We start from the raw sequence: 16,741 nt of genomic DNA on the forward strand, positions 1-16,741 counted from the left end.
TTACTTCTACTTCTTTTTTTAAGTACACAGCTGTTTCAAAAATAGAGGGCATTATTTTTGGAAGAGAAGATGTGTTTTCTCTCTCAAGATATTTATATTTAGAGAGGAAAAGCGAAGCCCCCAAAAGGCAGAAAGCTTTCCCATCTGAAACCAAATTCAACAGGAAGCGGGCATCCCTCACTACAGCAGCGCGACTAGAAACTAATGAGCAGTTATTTCCTGAGGCAAGTTTCAGACTGTCTGGAGCTTCCTTTGCCTCTCGTTGTTGTAAGGGCCCTGGCTGGGGGCCTGGGTTCACGGGCTTCCCTGGGCGGTCTGAGGGGCTGGTGGTGGCTGGCCAAGACGGTATCAAGATTCTGGAGGCTCCAGCTTGAGGCAGACCTGGAAAAGGATGCCCCTACAGAATTACCTTCAGAATCAAATTGACACACATGTTGCTGTATGGCCAGGAGACCCATACTGAGCCGCCCTGATTAATACACCACATTTATGCTCTGTGACTGAGCGGGGCAAAGGGTAGAAACCCATGTTCCTTCAGGCTTCAGAAGCAGAGGAGATGGGGTGGAGAGAGAGGCCAGAGAAGTTTTCTGTAGCTTTATGTTGCAAAGATGGCTTGATGAATTAAGAATTTAGCAATTCTGAGTTCTCTTATCTTTCAGCTTAAAAATAAAAGCACAAAGTGGTTACAGCTCAAACAGAAGGATCTTGGCATTCACTGCTCTTTGTAACTCCTGATGCAACTCCTTGGGATACCAAAGCTGAATATCCCCTCCGAAGATACTCACTGGGATCCGTCACCTTGCCAGCAGCTATTGGACTAAGGGGGACACCTCACTACAGTGTGTTCCAGAAGGAGCTGGTCCTTCTCTGAACAGGAATCATTCCCTTTTGGTTTTCCTTCTCTCTCTCCGCAGGCCTTCTTGACTTCAGGTGAATGATACTTTTCTAACAAACCTCAGCCCCAAGGGGTAAGTCCTTCTTCCAGAACTGCTCCTAATGTGCTTCTCTTGGTTCAGGACACAGAAAACCAGGTTCGGTCCCCTGATCCAGCTGGCTGTTGACATGCTCCATCCCACCATCCACTCAGAGCCCATGGAGCACCAAGGGGGAACGTCCTCTTCCAAAGCCTTTCACAACTCTGTCCCCCTTGCCTAAAACCATCAGTTACCACCTAGGACATACAGCTTCCCTTCACTCATATAACCTACCTCCCAGCCAGTGTGTCTTCCCAAACATTAGTATAACTGCCTCTCCTCCACCCCCAGCTGAAGGTAGACCCCTCCTCCACATCTGGACTGGGGGTAAGGACTGTCACCAGGAAACACAAAGCAATCTGTTGAATTTACTCCAGGGGGAAATGTCTACCGATTTAATTTTTCAGGGCTGGGCACACAATGAGAAACTGACACAACGAAAAGGAGAATGTGATGTGAGAAGAAGCTAGGAAGGACCACAGAGGACATGAACGAGGCTGGATGGAAAGAGAAGGAAGTGAGGTCTACATCCCAATGTCCCACGTGCCCAGTGTTTACTTCAAACCTCCTCCAGCTCCAGTTGCCGCTGCTACACACATCCTCCTCCCCCACGTCTGAACCACTCACCTCATCTGGGACCCTGGGTTCCTCCCCCTGGGTCTGCTGGGCCACGTGTGCTCGGAGCCACCCACTCACTCCGGTAGTCTCCCCACCTGGCTATATTTTGAGTTCAGAGGTCTCTCCCAGTGCACCCTGGGAAACTGCAGAGAAGAGCTCACTCCCTCCTTTTTCATTTCCTCTTTCCCCCACACGTAAGCTCCAAGTAATTCAGAGGTTCTTATTCTGGGACCCATAATGAGTTTCAGGAGCTCTGGGAACCTCTTAATATTGCACACATCGTTCATGTGTGTGAGCGTGTGTGTGTGTGTGTGTGCGGTACGTGCATCTGCACAATTTTCTGGGGGCAAGATTCACCAATTTTTCCATCAGATTTTCAAAGGGACCCCCAAAAGATGAGAAACCACTGATTGGCCCTGAGCCTGTCCTGCTCGAGTTACATGGGTGACAGATGATCAGGACGGGCTGGAACGGTCGAGATGCTCACGCCCCCCCGCCCCTCCCCCCGCACAGTACCTTGGAAGCAGCCATCACAGCTGCGGTGGCCGCCACGTTCAAGCCCCGCTTCCCGAAGTGCACAAGGGCATCATAACTTCGGTCTTTTGCTTGGACCAGGCAATCATCGATTTCCTGTCGAAAGAAAAACAGAGGCACACTGAGTTGGAAGGTTCAAATAAATCTCTGTTCTCTCCTCCCTTCTGAGCCCTGGGCTTGGCAGCTTGCCCAATCACGGATTCTCGCTGGGACTGAAAAGTCATACGCACTTTGGGGTGTGTGTTTGAGGGGAGGGTAGATAGGAGGAGGGAGAGAAATGGAAGAGATACAGGGAAGTGAAAGAGGAATTTCGACAGCAACTTACTGATCCAGGAAAGTTTTCTTTGAGCAATACCCTAGGATTATTCTTACAGTGCTCTAACCTTCCAGGAAGGGTCCAGGGTGCTGGATGTGGGCGATCCTGCCATTCTACTAGACACAGCCACTCTCTAAGGCACTGAAGGAACTGAAAGTGGAGAGAATGCCAAGAACCGAGCATCTAACCTCAGACCTGCCACTAACTGGCTGTCAGGCCTTACCAAGTGTTTAGCCTTCTGAAAAACGAGGACAGTGACAGTACCTAACTCATGGAGCACAGTGAGGATTACATGAGACCATTCCAGCGAAGCATCCAACACAATGGCTGGTTTCAATAAGTGAGAACCACTGTCGTCTTCCTATCTCAGGGGGTCAGGCCCTTGCGGCTCTGAAATTCTATTCTGTAGCTATTTCATACTATATCCAAGTACCTCCCCATGCAGGTATCAAGGGGAAAGAGGAGGACACAAAAAGAGATAAGTGCTACTTTTGTTGATAAGGGAGATCTTTTGACAGATAATGAAATAAAAGCAGAAACGAGAAGTCATCCAACAATATCCCCAGAGTTGGGGTGGGGGGGAGGTTGGAAAGAGGATTGAAGTCTCGTCCCTTCAGTGGCCAAAATAGAGGTTTACTTCAAATCTGCATCAACTCTGGCTTATTCTTTTCGTTTGTTTGGGTTGTTTTGTTGTCACTGTTTCAAGAACAGCTGTTTTGTACATCACTGTAGCTCATCTCTGAGTTCAGTAATACAATGACACTTGGCCTTGGTCTCATTTGAAGTTCAGGACATCAGTGCATTTCCTTTGCTTTGAGGTAGCCAATGGGACAGTCAACCCCGGTGCATTCCTTGTTTAAGACTTCCCCAGGAAGTCACCACACGAAGTTTTCAATGTGACCCCTGACTGACTCGGGTAGGGATTCTTGGCAGCCCTTAAGAGTCAGTCACCTTCACTTCAATGGAAGTGAATGACATTGGTGGCTTCAGGGTTAAGCCCGACATCTGGGGAAAGGGAAGTGCCAAGAGTAGGGATTTGACAACCAGGTCAAGACAGAGATCGCATTCCTCAAAACCCACCCTTCTGAGACAGGCAGTGCTGTATCCTAGTTCCTAAAAGAGATCTCAGAAATGTCTACAGTAGTCTGCTCGGCCAAGGAATATGTTCCCCTAAAGCCTCCCCCGGGAAGTCCAAAGTACTCAACTTTCAGAAACAATAGAAATTTAAATATATATATAAAAAAAAAGAAATTTAAATATAAAGCCACCTACAGTGCTCCTATTTTATGTTAAAAATCATATCCCAATTAGTTTAGAAGATCATGTAATATAATTAATGAGTTATACAATATTGGACTCAATAATCCTGCTCCTGGCAATTTATTCTAAGACAATAAATCAAAAGAAGAAATTAATCTCTATGTACTATGGTGGTCGTGAATCTTTATGAAGATTAGATACAAATGGGTTATGTGCAAATCTGTTTAAGGTCTCAGAATTTAAATACTGTATCTATATTAAGTGTTTCTGTTGTTTTTTGGTATTCGGGGCTTTTTTTGGGTACACTTAGAATTTTATTTTAAAGAAAGGTTTATAGACTGGTATGCGTAAAAAACAAAGTTATCAAAGCAAATTAGTAAGACAGAGGTAATGCATTTATTATTGTATGAAACCTTAAAAAAAAAAACCCAATAGGGCACCCAGTGAAAGCAAATCCAGCAAATTACGTTCAGTGGAGATGTTAAACAAAAAATCATTTTACAAACAATGCTATTATAAGTAGCTTAGAATTAAATTTCTTTTCAAGAGATACAAGTTGTAATTCTTACTTGAATTCTTAGTCATTGCTGACCCTTTCCTGCAATTTATCCCTGTCTTATTTTTCCCATCTCTGGCCTTGGACAAATCTATATTTTCATTACAAAGATGTTTGTGAAGTAGTTCAAAGCAAAATAAACACAAAAGGTAAATAACGTGAGACAAATTATTATGACTGCTCTCATCAGTATTTACCAACTGATAATTACCAAAATAGCAAGGATTCCATCGGTAGGCATGTATTTGTCACCGAACAATACGGTAAACACCGTACAAGAAATTTCTTACCTTCCAGTGTCTGTCGGCAGCTATCTGGGTACTAGTTCAAGTCATTTAATCTCTTTATGCTTCCATTTACCTGTGTTATGTTTTAAAAGTATTTTTTAATCGTCTACGTAAAAATCGTATCTATAAAAGGACAGGAGCTGGGCATGATAAAAGGAAGGAAATTCAGTTTGGGGAGTTGAATGATGAGCGAATCTTCTGTTGCCTTTTGTTTCAATGTATGGAAATGTTTTTCAATAAGTAATGATACATATAACATCTTCTTGAGGATTTCACCCCTATTTCTAAACATGTCAGAAAAATAGATTCAAAAAAAAGATTAGAAGGAACAAATTGTTGGTGGCAGATATGAGACCACCGAGGGTCTCCTACAATGAAACACTCTGTCCTTTTTACTGACCGCTTTTTAAATTTTTTACTTGCTGGAAGCAGTGAAAGCATAAATTACCTTTTCTTTTGAAGACAGCGTGGGGTGCACAAACTTCCTGTAGAGGAGGCTGGAGCCTTTTGTGTAGGGGGACAGCAGCCAGGCTACAAACGCTATTTTTAGTTCATAATAGAATGGAAACCTGGAGACAGATGAGAAAATACATGTTCCGTTAGGTTCTCAGCAACGCGGCCCGAGACCCAGCAGCACAGACACCTCTCCTGGCCGCACACGGCCGCAGGCCCCCGGATCCCTCCTTTCTCCACCCGTGAATTGTGCATTGTAAACGCTTGTAAACACAGAGCAAAGGCCCAAGGCCTCCTTTTTTTTTTTCTTTTTTTAAGATTTTATTTTTTTAAGTCATCTCTACCCCCAACATGCCCCCCTCCCCCCAGGCCAAGGCTTCTTTTGAAAACAGGTTCTCGTTTTCTCTTTTTGTCAAAGCAAGCCAGGGATCCAGGTGCTCTCCAGCAATCACCCTACGGCCAGGCCTGGCAACCACTGGGCTTCCTGCGGGTTCTGCTTGTTGAGGTTGGAGCCGGCGCTGCAGCCACAGCCTGCAGGTTCGGAAGACCCTGGCCCTCTGTGCCCTGCACCCAGTCACTCATTCTTTACTGCTGGCCAAGAAGGCAGAAAACTCTGGAGGATGTAGAACAGGGAGGAGCTGACAAAGAATCTCCAGACTGAGAATCAAAGCCTCCCCTTGGCTGTCTTCTTGGTCCCCAAAGAGGTAGGGACAGGAGCCAAACTCTTGCCAGCCAAGAGGAGGCTGCTATTCACCCTAATCAATTCTACGGCAGGTGAACAGAACTTGATCTTTTTGGTGCCAAGAGAAGAGTTCAGGGCGCAGGTCACCTACAGTCCTGGAGTCGGAAGTCCTGCGTACTATTCATTTATTCATCACATAAACACTTACCAGCACCAACCTGTGTCAGCCTGTGCTGAGCACTGAGGACACCATGGTGAATAAGGAAGACCTGACCCCTGCTCTCTTGGAGCTTTCGGTCTAGTGGGTAACAGGTAAGAGTGCCTTGCCACCTTGGAACTGATGGTCCAGGCCCGAAGACAGAGATTGATCAAATAATGGCAAGTGATACAGAACAGCAACCTGAGACAGTGCCGTAAGGGGCCTCTGCCAGCCCACCTGGTGCATTTGTATGCACGAGAAAAAGCCAGCCCCTTCTGCTGGAGGCAGTCCTCGAGCACATGCCCAGTGAACCCGGCTTCATTTGAATTTCAGCTCCGCCTGCCACCCTGGCCAGATATCTTGTGCTGTGTACAACCTGTGCAACACTATTTGGCCGTCCTGATGTGTACTAATACCGTGTCTTTTTATTTTCTTTATTCTGATGCTTTGGCATCTTGGGACCTTCCTGACTCTGGAGAGACTGCCCCTTCCTGGGTTAGCCAATTCCTAAAGATAGGAAACAACTCGCCCACAAGCAAGCCTTTCATATGCAAACCAACCAATCCAGGGCCCTTACCCCAGCCACCTCGTTTATGAGCTCTCACACTCTGGGCCACTCTCCTGCTGCTCTCATCACCCCAGGGCCAGGTACCAGCCACCAAGGGACAGCCCAACACCCACTGAAATTATTCAGACTAGCTGATCCTAAACATGTTTCCCTGCCTTGCCTGTTCCTTCCGTGGAAACCACCATAAAAGTTCTTGCCCACACGTCCGACCTCTGCCTCTTGACTGACCTCACGGTCTGTGCCCCCTGTTTCTAGGCATCTGCGAGTATAACACACTTCTTCCTCCATGACAGTCATTTCTGAGTCTATGTGTCTTCCCATGCCTAACCAAAATAAATCCTGGGTACCTAAAACATGATGCTCTGAGGGAAAAGGACACTGTGCTAGCCTGAAGAGTCAAAAAAGTAAATTCCTCTCACTCACCCCCTCTCCCCCTCATCATGCAGCTGAAAATAAAGAGCAATTTCTGGCAAGTCAGTTCAGAGCCTTCAACTCTCACACAGACCCCCAGATCAGCAGCTCCACCCACCCTGCTTTCCTCATCGAGGTCCCTGGTCCTCTGCCTTCTGCCTTCGGCAGGCTCTTCCCGAATATTCCCTCAGCAACTCCAGGACATTGTCATGTCAAGACTGTTTAACGTTTTACAGCCATCACAAAGAAGAGGCTAAAGGAACAGAGGCAGGATTTTCCCACATTTGAACCCTCCAGTGATTAATAATGGAGGAAATTTGGTCTTGAAAACAACTATTTACCAGCCCCCAGGGGAAAACAAATGAATCTAGCAAGCTCAGGCATCAACACAAGATACACACATAATCCCAGGGGATCTATCACACGGCAGCACTTGTGTCGCTTCTGTAAAAGATGTTTTAACAGGTAATGCATGTGTGTAGTTTTACCAGAAGAGTATACAACGAAGAGTCTTATTCCCATCTCAGACCTTTAGTCCCTTTTCCAAAAGCAAAAACATTTTCAGTAGTAGACTTCAAATGCCTAAGATATATAATCATGTGGGTATATATGACTCCTTTAGCACCACTCCCCATACGCACATGGCATTATTCTACAATCCTTTTCCCACATCACACTTCCTTCACCACACACACACACACACACACACACACACACACCAGTATACTTCGGGGGATGATCTCAAACTGTCCCTGGAATCCTCACCTCAGGACCAGGCCCTTGTCAGGTGTCATAAGGGTCTCCCAGCTGAGCCACTCAGACCCTGTGTTTCCCAGAGGCCCTTAGACTCACTTGGCTCTACCAGTGCAATCACCACCAACCAAGTCACCTTCCCGCTGACCTACCACCGTGCCAGCCTTCACCCAAAAAGTGGAGAAGGACCCAGCCCATTCCTTGATGCTAAGCCCTTGAACTGTCCTGACCTCTAGGATGTATTTGCCTCCCCAGGTACAGGGGCACAGCACTGGGGTGCCTGGGGGAGATGCAGGCTCCCAGAATCCTTCCGATGTTACACTTCACACTCCCGAGGGATAACTGTTTCTTAAGAGGGTTGGACATGTGATGAAATTGTCAAAACACATGCAATTAATGTGTACAGAAATTTTCTGGAAGAAAACACAAGTAACTTTTAACCGTCATATCCCTGGGGAGAGAGAATGAAGGCCTGGGGGAGGAGGGCCTTACTCTTTAGTGTATTGTTTCAATTTCATTTTGCCATGTGCTGTAGTATTTTGTAAATGTTAAAAAACTAGATGAAATCGCCTGTGGGTGTGGTGAGACAAGCCACCACCCTCTGTCTCCTGGGACCATATATGACTGCTGTTTACATCAATAGAAAGTTTAAAAAAGTTAACTATGAAGAGAGAATTGCCCTAGGGGCGTGGTGGAAAGAGGGCAGTGGGGATGAGCGAGGAGGGAGGGAACATAAAGGGAGGGGGCAATCTCCAATCCTGGAAGTGAACCAAAGTTAGAGATGCTTCCCAGGAAGCCAGAAGGTGCTTCCAGGTAGAACAGAAACTTCAGTCTCGCTGCTGAGCTGGTGTCCATGTCCCTGGAAGGGGGAAATAGGGCTCTGTCTGTCTCATCAGCCTGCTCTGTGTCATTCCCAGAGCACGAGGGAGGAGGGAGTGGGAAGACTCTGTCTGAAGATGCTATGACCTGTAATACCTGTGCGGAGGAAGAGAAAGCAGGCCCAGGGCATGACCAGATTGCGGGCTAAAGCAGGCAGCGAAGGTTCCCAACCTCTTCCTGGCAGAAGAGGCACATGACCCTCGCTTCCCGTACATAAACCGCCAGGACAGCTCCTGCTACGATGGGCCAGATGAGGCCTGCACGCAGGTCGGGAAGAGGGGGATTCTACCCGTCCCTGCACACAGGCACCAAAACACCAGGTATCAGAGGCCCTCCGGTCGGGGGCAGAATTTTGGTCCCATGACCTTCTCATCCTGATGTTACTCCCACAGATACGTTCCCTTCACATGGCAGAAGGGATTCTGAAGACATAATTGAGATTAATGAGCTGACTTTAAAATAGGGAAATTGTACTGGATTATTGGGGGTAGGCCTGATCTGATAACATGATCCCTTAAAAGCAGAAGCAGAGCTCTTTCTCTGGCTGGTAGCAGAAGGCAGGGATCTGAGGCATGACAAGGATCTGACATGCCTTTGCTGGCCTGAAGCTGGAGTGGGAGGCGCATGTCCAGGAAATGGGGACCTCAGTCTTACAGCCACAAGGAACTGAATTCTGCCTACTATCCAAGTGAGCCTGAAGTGGAATCTCCCCCAGAGTCTCCAGAGAAGAGCCCAGGCCAGCCCACACCCTGATTTTGGCCTTGTGGGTCCCTGAGCAGAGGACTCAGTTGATTCTACCTGGACTTCTGACTCACAGAAACTGAACTAATATATTTCGGTTATTTTATATCTCCTAAATTTGTGACCATCTGTTACAGCAGCAATGGAAAGCTCATACGCTTCCCAAAAATCCAAATCAAATCAACTCCAGAAATAGCCGATAAGCATTTATTAAGTATGAAATTCTAAAGTTCCAGGGCCATGGGTAAACACACACTCCAGCTACCAGGGAGGGTGCATCCAACATTAGACCAGATTTCCACTTAGCCAAAGGGGGTGAGACAGAAATGCCAGCCCCTGGAAAGAGCTCATAAGACTAACACTATTCCCCCATGATATTCATGAGGAGGGACAGGAGGACAGCAGGATGCCACCCATACCACACACAGGACATTGTTCAGAGGGAAGAGGACATGAGGAGTCGGCCATGACGTTTAGCGGACCACACAGTCCTCACTGGGGGCCTGTTTTCCTCATCTCCCCATGGGGCACAGGAGCCTCCCCAGCGCACCTCTGCACAATATGGGGCCTGACCCCTAGTACCAGCCCCTGCGGCCTGGGGAAGACAAAGGATGGCTCAGCAGAGTTCCCTCTCCACTCCTGGAGACTCCTGGACACTCAGCCCCACCCTGAGTCTGTTGTTTATCTGGGTGCGTGGCACGAACGTATTAAATTAGGTAATCCACATTTCTTCCCTACAGCTTGAGGCCACAATGGCTGAGACCTCTATTTCTCCCAGTAGAGATGAAAGCCAGCCTTTTTTGGGGGAAAAACTATACACTAAGGTCATTAAGACCAGTGATCCAAAACAGGATTTATAGAAGTGGTATTCAGGTCTCGTCCTTGGCCTATAACATCCTGGAGGGTAAGTTCATACTGAGCCTCTTTGGGTAAGGACTTTCTCCAAAATGGAAATATTTTTATTATTCTCTCTGATGATAATTGATCATGGTAAAAAAATTCATACAACACAGCAAATACAAAACCAACCCCATGATTCCAAGTTGCAGAAATAACTCTGGTTAATGGATGGGTATTTCCAAACTACTTTTAGTATACATCCACACGTGTACAGAGAAACTCAGGCCCTTTAAATAGAAACAAGATGCTATATGTTATCCACAGCCTCTTTCACCTTAGAAGATGCAATATATCAATACATGGACCTAGCTTATAATTTTTACTTGCTCCATTGCTATAATAGTGGCACTGGTGATAAGCAAAAAAAAAAATTTCCATCAAAAGGGGATTGTCAAAATAAATTATGGTCCCTCTATACCATGAAATTCCATGTGGCCATGTAAAAAATAGGTAGATCAACTTATGCTTACATGAAAGTATTCAAAAAATAAATTTAATAAACAAAGTGAGAACTGTTAGGTATACCATAATGCCATTGTTTAAAAAATATGTGTATACGTGTGTGTATATATGTACACACATAAATATGTTAAAAGTATATAAATTCTGAATAGTAGTTATGGTGAGAGTGGATGGTGTTTGAGAGAAAGCTAGTTTTATTAAAGGTGAACTTGTGTGTACTGTTTCTTTCCTATTTTTTTTTTTTTGATATATGAGTGCTTCCTTACCAACCACATTAGTTGAAGAACTGTATTTTGCCCATCATTACATCATTATATTATAAGAACAATACCTGCTTTTATAAGGTCATTGAACAAATATTTCCTTGAAGAGCAACTTTATAGATTAATTTATTAAAACTATCCCAGTTAACATCCCTGCACTTGCTTCTCCATTCTGAAGTAAGGTTTGAGACTGCTTCTAGACCTTTCCCACCTCTCCACTGATACTAGGCAACATCTTCCCTTGAAAAGTCCCAAGTCCTAGAGTACTTACCAACAAAGGAAGATGTCGGTGAATGTCTCTGCTGTGGTGAAAAGTGCAAATATAATCCAGTACATCATCCATTTGACCTGTTGAAAGAGACAGCAATGAAGCTGGTAGAAAAGGTCAAGGATAAATGGCGGGCTGCCCAACATCAAGAACGAGAGGCTCGGACCATGGATGCCAAGGCATGTCCAGGCAGTGTATCCTGCATCTGTAACCCCTTCCCCTTATCCTTCCCACAGCTCATTTTCAGTTCCACTCCAGACCTTGGGGCCACAGGCAAACAGGCTGTTTCCACAAATAACCTCAGCTCAAGGTCAAAGCAGATCCTGGGTGACCATCTGTAGCCTTCACATGAGCCAGGGAGACCAGCAGACCAGGAGTGACTCACGGTTCAGTTAGGTCATTTTACCAAGACTAACACCAGGTTAGTAAACTCTCCAGGCCTTAACGGAGATACACTTTGGAATGAACTTTAATCAGACCAGACTTTCTGGAATGGAATGGTGGTCACTTAGGAATGGTTTCCTGTGGAAAAGTCTCACATCCCTTCACAGAAACTAGATTTTTTTTTTTTTAATCTCTCCCATATGACCAACCTTTTCCATTTCAACTGCCTCTCTCCCCCAGTGGAGGCCTTGGACCCCTGTCTCCGGACCTACCGTAAGTGCTCTAACTGCTTCCTTTGTCTCCTGGCTTCCCCTTCACCAACTCATCCTATAAACCACTCTTTGCTAATTTCCCCAAACCAACAACTTATCACAGGACAGACAGAACTCATTTTGCCTGCAGAACTGGAGAATGAAATTCGAGACTGCTAAAGAAGCTAGAAATTAAGAGGGAAAAATCCTGGAGAAGTAAGTTGTCACAGTCAGATGCTCTACTGACTGAGCCAGCCAGGTGCCCCTGACTTTTATATATTAACCTTATATCCTGCAGCCTTGCTATAAGCTTATATTACATTCTATAAAGAATGTTGAGTTTTGTTCTAGTAGGTAGTTAAATTCTGTAGATCATCTTGACCTTGTGGCAGTTAGGTTTTACACTTATTGGGACAGGAGTATTTCAGTTGTGTCCTTAGTCTTAGAGCTGATCTCTTAGTGCTGGGATGTAATTTTTATTACTTAAGTATGGCCTTTTAGATGTTTCAGTGAAAATTCCCAAATGTTTACCAAGCTCTTCCACTTGGCAAGACTTGAACTCTAAACTCTGTTTCTACTACAGTGGGAAGAAACTACATTTCTGCTCAACTTTTCCAGCTTTCCAATTTTTTTTTCTCAGCCTACCACAGAGTGGCTGACTCTGTGCAATTTAGGGGCCACACAAAGACTTAAAGGAATTTATATGTGGATTTTGGAGCCTGCCCCCTTATAACTCAATATTACTTTTTTTAAAAAAAGTATAAATATATTAAAGAATCTACAGGAAAATGTAAACATATTGAGTGAAGAGACGGGGGATTTCAAGAGAAAGAAGGAAACTTTTTTTTTTTTTTAAGATTTTATTTACCTGAGAGAGAGAGAGGGAGAGAGATCATGAGCACGGGGTAAGGGTAGAGGGAGAAGCAGATTCCCTGCTGAGCAGGGAGTCCGATGCAGGACTTGATCCCAGGACTCTGAGATCATGACCTGAGCTGAAGACAGATGTCTAACTGACTGAGCCACCCAGGTGCTCAAGAAGGAAACTCTTTAAAAAGAACAAATGATCTCTTCAAACCAAAAAACCCAATATTTGAAATTTTTTAAATTACTGAATGGAATTAAGAGCAAACTGGATGCAAAAAAGAAAAAATCTCTGGACTTGAAGATAATAAAGTCAATAAAGGCAGAAATCTAGACTGGAAAAAAAGTGGAGAGGCTCAATACCCGTGGAATAGCATCAAGCCGTCTAACGTATATGAAATAGGAATTTCAGAGGAGAGAAAAAAGAGAATGGGACAGAAAAATTATTTGAATAAATAATGACTGAAATTTTCCAGAACAGATCAAAAATAGCAATTGCTATCCACAGAACCAGGGAACTCAGAAAACCCCAAAGAAGATAAATCAAGAAAACCACAGCCAGGCACATCACAGTAAAATTGCTGAAAAAGAAAGAAAATCTTAAGAGAGAGTGGGAAAAGATATACTATATACAGGGGGATGACAACAGATGACGTTTTAACAGAAACGATGACTAGCGCAACAAAAGGAATAACATATTTAAAGTGCTGAAAGAAAAAAAATGTTAACCTAGATTTCTACTCCCAGCAAAAATATCTTTCAAAAATAAAGGCAGTTCTGGTGAATGCCCATTTTCTTTGTAACTCTGAAACATGTGTCTCAACAGATTACTTGAAGGTCTTTATTCAGAAAAAACAAGACTGTCCGCTGGGAACCACCTTGTTTTAATCCATCAAAAGTAACTGCTGTCTGAGACCACATGCTGCCAAGATTACCTGCAGCAGGACAGACTCCTCAGCAGGGGGCAAAGGTCTTTCCAACTGGACGTTTCATGGCATGCTGGGGCCCAGGATCCAAGAACTCCCAACACTGGTATCCAGACACACAACCAGGAGCCTGAATTCCCACTCCATTGCCTTTTTCTTTTTAGTATTCAAACCGCGTTCTAATTCTTCAGTTAAAAACAAAGGACAATGATGGAGAACCTGAGTGCCTCGGTCAGTTGAGCCTCCGACTCTTGGTTTCAGCTCAGGTCACGATCTCTGGGTCGGGAGATCAAGCCCCTTGATCGCTGGGCTTCGAGCTCAGCAGAGAGTCTGCTTAAAGATTCTCTCCCTCTGCCCCTCCCCCCATTCATGCTGTCTCTGTCTCTCTCTCTCTCTCTCTCTCTCAAATAAATAAATAATCTTTTTAAAAATTTAAAAGCAAAAAAAAAAAAAAAAGCCAAGGACAATGACAACAATAATAAAAAAATCCCTTTCCTTGACACAATCCTTAGCTATAAACTTGTCTAGTGGGTCGTCTATACATGCAGTGTCTACTTCCTCATCCCCCACTTACTCAGCGCACTGCATTCATTGCATTAATATTGCTCTCACTGGGGATCCCACTTTGTAATATACTTCAAGGGAGTGTAATGGACCCTTTTCCAGGTTTGTTTGTTTTGTTTTACTTGATTTGCTTGACTTTCAGATGGATATGACACTGTCGTTTCCTGAAAAGCTCCCCCAACACCACAACTGCTCTGGTTTCCCTCTTGACTTTCTGGCTACTTCTCGGGTTCATCAATTCCTCCACAAGGCTTTGTTCTAGACATTCTCTTCTAACTCTGGACAAGATACTCTCCCTGGGAAAGCTCTGAATTCTTCACCTCACGCAGCTAATCAATCACCAAGCTCTGTCACTTCCACCCTGTTGAACCTATCTTCCTCTCTCCATCCTCTCTGCCATTTGCTTACTTCAGACCACCAACATCTCCTATAAAATAGAACTACAGCCTTTAGCTTGGTCTCTAAACCTCTGACCCCTTACTAATCTGTCCTCCATATTCCATTCAGAATGATCTTAAATCCAAATTTGATGATTCTCCCTCCTAAAGTCTTCAACAGTTCCTTACAGTTTTTAAGATGCAGCCCAAATTCCTTAAATTGGCTTCCAAGTCCTTGCATGAACAAAACCCTAATTATCTCTGTAAAAGCTCTCCTCCACAATACTTTATTGAATTTTTCACTCCAGTTATAATGAACCTCTTTCAGTTCTCTGAACAGTGCTTCTTCTTTTGCCTCCAAAAGTCAGCTCTCAGATCTCAGCCTAAATGTCATTACCTCCAGGAAGTGTCCAAAGTTTGGGTAAGCACCTTCTCCTTTCTTCCTCTTACAGTCTCTCATACATGGCTCCCTGTAATAACACCTATTACTCTGCTTTGACAGTACCTGTTTATTGCTATGCTTTTCTTGCCAGACTGTAAGCTCCCTGAGAGTGGAGACAAGTTATTCTTGCACATCACCGTATCTCTAGTACCTAAAACAATTGTTGGCACATGGTAGGTATTCAAGGGATATGTTCGAATGACTCAATTAGGATACTGACATTGTGAATGGGAAAGACAGGATGGTTTTTAAATGCTCAGAAAGAATATACTTTGGGAAATACTGGTTTAGGTGGCTTTTTGAGAAGAAAGGCAAAATTAGACAGCTTGCAAGGCAACAGATGTTCCCCACAAGGGCCTGCTGAATGGATGGCCGGGTATGCATAGGAGGAAAGGGGCTTATTGTAGTTGGGGCATAGTGTGATATGGAGCCACTCACACCAGCAAGAAGGTAAAGAAACAGGTGATTTAGGGAGAAGAGGTTGAGCAACATAAGGCTGAGGGGAGCCTGAGGGTTCTGGACATCCACGAAGAATGCCTAATAGGTCACTGAAAAGATAAGACCAAATCTCAGAGAGGAGGGTGAAACTATGGACAAAGATAAGGGAGCCATGGTAAAGAGGAAGCTTGAAGTGTTAACTAAAGAAGTTTCTGCCTTGCACTCCTTCACTTTAAATACTGTCATGCAGAAAGAAGGGTCTGAGAAGGATTTGCTGAGCCTAACAGGGTAAACGGAACATGTGACCCAGAGATGGAAACCATACATAAATTACCAGGAAATGGTTTTCCCCAACATGCCACAGAGAAATCATATAATACCTATTTTTCCAAGGTTTCAAATAGAACTTGCCAAGTTTGAGGGATTCTATGTAATGCTTCCTATAAGATGAGGCGGAGCTTGGGTAGGCCAGCATCCAGGATAGAGAGAGGAAGCTATGGCGGATTTGAAGAGTAATGTCCAGGAGCAACTCCAGAGCGGAGAGCTGACCGCATGACGGGGAAGTCCCTCTCAGCTGGTCAGGGGCAGGATCCAGGAGTGAGGAGATAGAGAGAAGCTGAGACCCTAAACCATAGCAAGAGGGTGGGAGGCAGAGCCTGGAGACTTCTCATGAACCCCAGAGGCAGGCTGAGATGCCCCAGCTCGTCAGACTCTACCCCCAGGGCTCCTGGCAGCCTGCAAAAGGCCTTCCCCATGGGTTGGTGTGGTCACCTCTTTAGCCTCGCCTCCCCTTTGGATCCTCTCCTATGCCAGCCACACCAATATTTCTTAAGTCTTTCACACGCTCTTTTGCGTCTGAGCCCTGCTTCAGCCTCACAGAGAATTACCTATGCCGACGACTGAGAAAGAAAACATATGAGCCTGGTTTACCGATGACTCTGCACCATCTGCTTGTATGAGCTCACCCCGGACAGCTGCACAGTCAGGGGTAGCCCGGAGAGAGTAGCAAAAGCGACAGTCCCCTGCAGGCAGAACTTTGAACAGTGCACTTAGCCCGGAAGAAATGTCTTGAGGTAATGCCTTTACAATGTCACCAGGTATATTAACTATATTTTTCTTATTTTCTGCATTCTCGATGCTCTGGCCTCTGTGGCTTCACTGGCTGGAGAGAGAGCTGCCCCTCCTCGGACGAACCGAGTCTGAGATAGCAAAGGATGTGCCCTGGAGCACACCTTTCACAGGCAAACGGATCAGTCCGGAGCCCATACTCTGAAACTACTTCTTTCACGGGGCTCTCACAGGTTGTGCCAACGTCCCCCAGCCCTGATCACCCCAAAGCCCGCCGAGACTATTCAAACTAGCCAATCCTAAGCC

The 16,741-nt window shown here is 45.1% G+C and overlaps 1 protein-coding gene across 9 annotated transcripts in view; it reads right to left on the reverse strand.

The window, feature by feature from the left end:
* Positions 1-16,741, reverse strand: part of REEP1 (receptor accessory protein 1) — a 99,552-nt gene that overhangs the window by 31,387 nt on the left and 51,424 nt on the right. For all 9 annotated transcript variants that reach the window (XM_048222802.2, XM_048222805.2, XM_057309274.1 and 6 more), the window contains exons 3-5: positions 11,128-11,204; positions 4,994-5,114; positions 2,109-2,222 (exon numbers count right to left, since the gene is read on the reverse strand). In XM_048222802.2, the coding sequence (XP_048078759.1) occupies positions 2,109-2,222; positions 4,994-5,114; positions 11,128-11,204 (312 nt within the window). The remainder of the gene's footprint in view (positions 1-2,108; positions 2,223-4,993; positions 5,115-11,127; positions 11,205-16,741) is intronic.

Source organism: Ursus arctos, unplaced genomic scaffold (genome assembly GCF_023065955.2).
Source record: "Ursus arctos isolate Adak ecotype North America unplaced genomic scaffold, UrsArc2.0 scaffold_8, whole genome shotgun sequence".
NCBI classification, from domain to species: Eukaryota; Metazoa; Chordata; class Mammalia; order Carnivora; family Ursidae; genus Ursus; species Ursus arctos.